Genomic DNA, 4,919 nt, shown 5'->3' on the forward strand with positions numbered 1-4,919 from the left:
CTTTTCTATACACAAAATAAAGAAAACTCCTTCCCATAATTGGAAGCATAGATGTGAATCTTAATTGGTAACTTGAAGGTATAACTCCTCTTTTTAATCCTCCTTGTGCTTTTTTCTTTTCTAGTTCTGATTCTGATAATGGATCATAAAATATGATCCAAAATGTTGATTAAAAAAAATCCAACATAATCAAATCTAGAATTCATCAAATTAAATATGAAAGTTGATAATTTAATATCTGATATTTTTGAGGATCATACACTTATGCCTCAAATAACAGATGCTGCCAGTAGTGTTCATACAAGTAATAAGGACTAGCCACCTAAGCAACTCATGTTAAACATATGCTAATCTAGTAGGGAAAAAACAAAATTTAATTTTACATTTATAACTTGTACATTGAAAAAAACTCTTAAGCTATGTTGGATAGAGGGAAGGACGAAATTTGCTCATTTGATTTCACCATTCATGAGGAAATGTGGGGAAAACTATTGTCAATGAGTAATTCATAATTGAAATCACTCCCTTTTCTTTTCTGCTTCCTCTCTGCATCTTCTTTTTCTTTTGGCTTCATCTTGACCAGTCGATCAACTACTTGTCTCATTGAAGGCCTAGCATCTGGCCTTAACTGACAGCAATCCATTGCTAATGCCAAGACTTGCATGACTTCATGCTTCTCATTCTCCATCCAATCATCCATCACTTCATCTATGGCACACAAAGAATTCCTACAATCTTCCAATTTCCGCTTCACCCACCTCACCATATCATCCCCATCTTCAAAGCATGGATCCACTGCCATCCTTCCAGTCAAAATCTCAAGCAGCACCACTCCATAGCTGTACACATCAGTTTTCTCATTTACTTCACTCGAGAATACATTTTCTGTCATTAAAATGAAAAAAAAGGAAGCAATCATCAGTCAATTAGAGGTTAAAAGCTATTTCATTCTTACCCTGTATATAAGCAGGAACCAAAAATGTAAAGAAAGCTTTCAAACATCACAAGTCATAGCCTGTATATAAGCAGGAACCAAAAATGTAAAGAAAGCTTTCAAACATCACAAGTCATAGCGCACATAAAATGTTTTCATCAATATCATTTTCAAACAGCCTCACCTGGTGCAATATATCCAAGTGTGCCCACTACACATGACATGGAATTGACATTTCTGTCCTCTGGCTCACTTATCAATTTTGCCAGGCCAAAGTCTGCAATATGTGGTACCATGTCAGAATCCAAAAGAATGTTGGAGGGCTTAATATCTCTATGAATGATCTGTGGCACACAGTCATGATGAAGATATGCCAAACCATAAGCAATGCCAAGAGCTATATCATAGCGAGTTCCCCAATCCAATATAGTCCTTGGCTTGACCTGATGCAGCACATCATGAAGACTTCCACCACTCATGTATTCGTAAATTAGCAAACCCCAAGCCTTGCATGCAGAAAACCCAACGATCTTTACCAGATTCCTGTGCCTTACGGTTCCCAATGTCTCAATTTCAAGCTTAAAACTTGTACTGCTAAGGCCTTTCTCTGAAAATATCAACTTTTTTACAGCAAATACTCTACCTGATGGCAAGGCTGCTTTGTAAACAATTCCATGTTTTCCTCTGCCAATCACAAACTTCTCACTTAAACCTCCTGTTGCCTGCATTATGTCTTCAAGAAGGATACCTTGGGGTAAGACTTCCTCTAACTCCGTCTCATCTTTTTGCTGGCTGGAAGTGGATAATCGAAGTCGAGGTAAACAAACGAATACACAGTATCCAAACACACAGACACTAACCACAGAAGAAACAACAGCAGTTGTTATTTGAGCTATGAGCTTTCCTCTGTCAATATTTCTGTGAGAAGATTTGAAACTTCCACTTTTGCAGAAGTTTAGATCTGCTATGCACAAATCTGTGTTTCCAACAAAAGAAGCAGGGGAGGCAACCAGGAGCCTTTTCCATGAACTGGGAAGCATTCCAGAAAGATGATTGTATGAGACATTTATGTAAGTCAAAGATAGCATGTCACCCAACTGTGAAGGAATTACACCTGAGAGTTCATTATTTGACAGGTCAAGAATTTGAAGCTGCTGCAAATTACCCAGGCTAGGTGGGATCCCTCCACTCAAATGGTTACTGCTGATGTTCAGAACAGATGATAAACTAGGCAAACTTCCAAGAGCAGATGGAATATGGCCTTCAAGATTGTTGTCACCGAGCTCTAGTTGTCTGAGCTCTTGAAGACTGGATATAGAGTCTGGGATTTGTCCCATAATATTGTTACCTTGGAGAAGCAAATTCTCCAGCTTTCTTAAACTGAAAAGGTGCAGAGGAATGCTTCCTGTAAGCAAATTATTGCTTAAATCAAGCTTGAATATGTTGGAACAATCTCCAAGCTCAGAGGGTATGTTTCCCATGAGTCTGTTTGAGGACAAATTCAAAATGCTGAGCTTCGACAGTTTTCCAAACTCAGCTGGTATTGATCCAGAGAATAGATTCTCTGACATATCCATCATGGTTATGTTCCTCCACAGACCAAAACTATGTGGAATGGATCCTTCTAAGGCATTTCTCTTCATGTCCAAATATGAAACTCCAGTGTTCACATTCAGACTCTTTGGTACGCTTCCACTGAAATGGTTGTTGCTGATAATCACTCTTCTCAGAGAAGGGCAATCTCCAATCAACCCTGGAAATGGACCTTGAAAAAGGTTTTTCCCAACATCTAGAACTTCAAGTTTTTCTCTTGCACAAAGATGGGAAGGAATCTTTCCATGTAGGTGATTCCCAGTCAAGTCCAATATTTTCAACTCACTATTACTCCCCAGATCAAATGGGACTTCTCCTACAAGATTGTTGTTAGCCAGACTCAAAAAACCTAAATGGCGCAGACTCGAGATTCCCTTAGGTATCATGCCGCTAAGATGATTATCATAAAGGCCAAGCTCTAGAAGACTGCTGAGGTTACAGATTTCTTGGGGAATCGGCCCTACCAAGTTATTATAAGCCACGTACAGCATTTGAAGGTTTGCTAACCGACCCAAATTGGGAGGGATCATGCCCTGCAGAAAATTCCTGTGCAGCCAGAAATCGGACAGAGAACTACAGTTGCCTAGCTCTGGAGGAATCACCCCTGTAAGCCTATTATTGTCAATGTGAAGCTTAACAAGCTTCTTCAGGAGGCCTAATGAGGAGGGCACCGAGCCAATGAGATTGTTGTGTGAAAGAGACAAAGCGGTAATACTGCTACAATCGCCGAATTCTACAGGTATGCTTCCATTCAACAGATTATCATGAAGGTCAAGGGCAACTAGATTGGTGAGCCTTCCTAGGGTTCTGGGGATATTGCCCACAAGCCTGTTTCCATAGAGGAACAAGTTTCTGAGCTGGGAGAGGAATCCCAAGCTTGAAGGTATGCTACCCACTAAGTGATTGTTGCTGAGATAAACATCACTTATATTAACACAATTTCCCAAGGAAGTGGGTATGTTTCCAGAAAGCAAATTGTCAAAAGCCCACAGATATACAATAGGACACATTTCGCCAAATTCAGGAATTGGACCAGTGAGGTTGTTTGTGCAGATATATAAGTTTTGTAATTTGGGAAGCCTAAAGATTTCTTTGGGTATGCTTCCAGTAAGGTAATTACTATAAAGACCCAAATACTGGACATTTTTCAGCTGGCCTATTTGTGGAGGAATCATGCCGGTCAGAGAATTCTCCCCAAGATCCAGTATCTCCAACTCCGTCAGAAGAAACAGCTGCAGGGGAATGGAACCCGAAAAATGGTTGTAGCTTAAGTAGAGAAGCTTCAATTTGCTGCAGTTGCCCAGCTCCGGAACAATGTTTCCAGACAGAGAATTGCTGCTGAGGTCAAGTGACACCAGGCCCGTCAAATCCCCTAATTTGGGTGTCAATTTTCCCGTCAACTGGAGTCCAGATAAGTTTAAAGCCATGACTGTATCTGTATTTGAATGGCAGGAGATGCCTGTCCAAGAACAAGGGGAGGATTTGGTCTGCGTCCAGTTGAGGAGAAGACGGGATGAACTGGTTAGGCTCTGGTGGAAAGCCAGCAGTGGGATTCGATCGCTTGACTTTGGTGAAGGGGCTGTGCTTCCTGTTGCAGAGCATACAAGGAGACAGAGCATAATGAGCTTCCTCATTGTTGCAGGCATGCCTGTGAAAATTAATTTCTATATGAGAATCCTCAATATAAATATTAAAAGATTAGAGCAGTACAGCGATGTAACTCCAATTCCATATAAAAGATAGCACTGGATTGAAGAAATAGGTATATTCTGAGCTTTGAAAAACCCTGCTCTACGAACTTTCCATTCAGTGCTGCTCCTAGATTTTGACATTTTATTGTTAATTGTTGTCGTTTTTGGATTAGATTATATGTAAGTTGCTGATAAGAATATAATTCAGAGAGTCTAATCTAGAAAGAATATATAAGTTTACACAATCAATCTACTCACACACAATCTAATCTACAAAAAATATACAAATTTACAGAATCAATCTACTCACACACGTCTAATCTATGAAGAATACACAGGTTTACACAATCAATCTACTCACACAGTTAAAAAGTATACAAAATTCATACATCCAGAAATAAGATAAAAAAAAAACAATATAATTCAGATTAAAGATACAAAAATTCATACACAGTTAAGGATTAAAAATTATGAATAGTAGAAATCTAATATTATTAATTTATATTATTGTTATAAAATAGTATGATTTACATGTAAGACAATGATTTTGAGAGTTGTATGTTTGACTAACCAAATAGACCATTTATATATAGCTTTAATTTGCTTTTGTATGAGATGGTGAACCTATATTCTCTTTTAGTGCACTATTTTGTCCTATCTAGAATGAGATTTAGAGGAAAAAGTATTAAGCCTTCAAGAAT

The 4,919-nt window shown here is 38.6% G+C and overlaps 1 protein-coding gene across 1 annotated transcript; it reads right to left on the reverse strand.

Moving 5' to 3' along the window:
- Positions 1-236: 236 nt before the first annotated feature.
- LOC131049693 (leucine-rich repeat receptor-like protein kinase PEPR1) lies at positions 237-4,376 on the reverse strand. The gene is made up of 2 exons (XM_057983751.2): positions 1,119-4,376; positions 237-885 (listed from the first exon to the last, which is right to left on the reverse strand). The coding sequence occupies exons 1-2, from the start codon at positions 4,171-4,173 to the stop codon at positions 467-469; spliced, it is 3,474 nt and encodes a 1,157-aa protein (XP_057839734.2). The 5' UTR covers positions 4,174-4,376; the 3' UTR covers positions 237-466.
- Positions 4,377-4,919: the final 543 nt, after the last annotated feature.

Source organism: Cryptomeria japonica, chromosome 8, assembly GCF_030272615.1.
Source record: "Cryptomeria japonica chromosome 8, Sugi_1.0, whole genome shotgun sequence".
Classification (NCBI taxonomy): Eukaryota; Viridiplantae; Streptophyta; class Pinopsida; order Cupressales; family Cupressaceae; genus Cryptomeria; species Cryptomeria japonica.

Coding starts and splice junctions, on each gene's coding strand:
- LOC131049693 (XM_057983751.2), bottom strand. CDS start 4,173: ATGCCTGCAACAATGAGGAAGCTCATTATGCTCTGTCTCCTTGTATGC. Junction 886..1,118: donor ACTTGGATATATTGCACCAG/GTGAGGCTGTTT, acceptor TTTTAATGACAG/AAAATGTATTCTCGAGTGAA.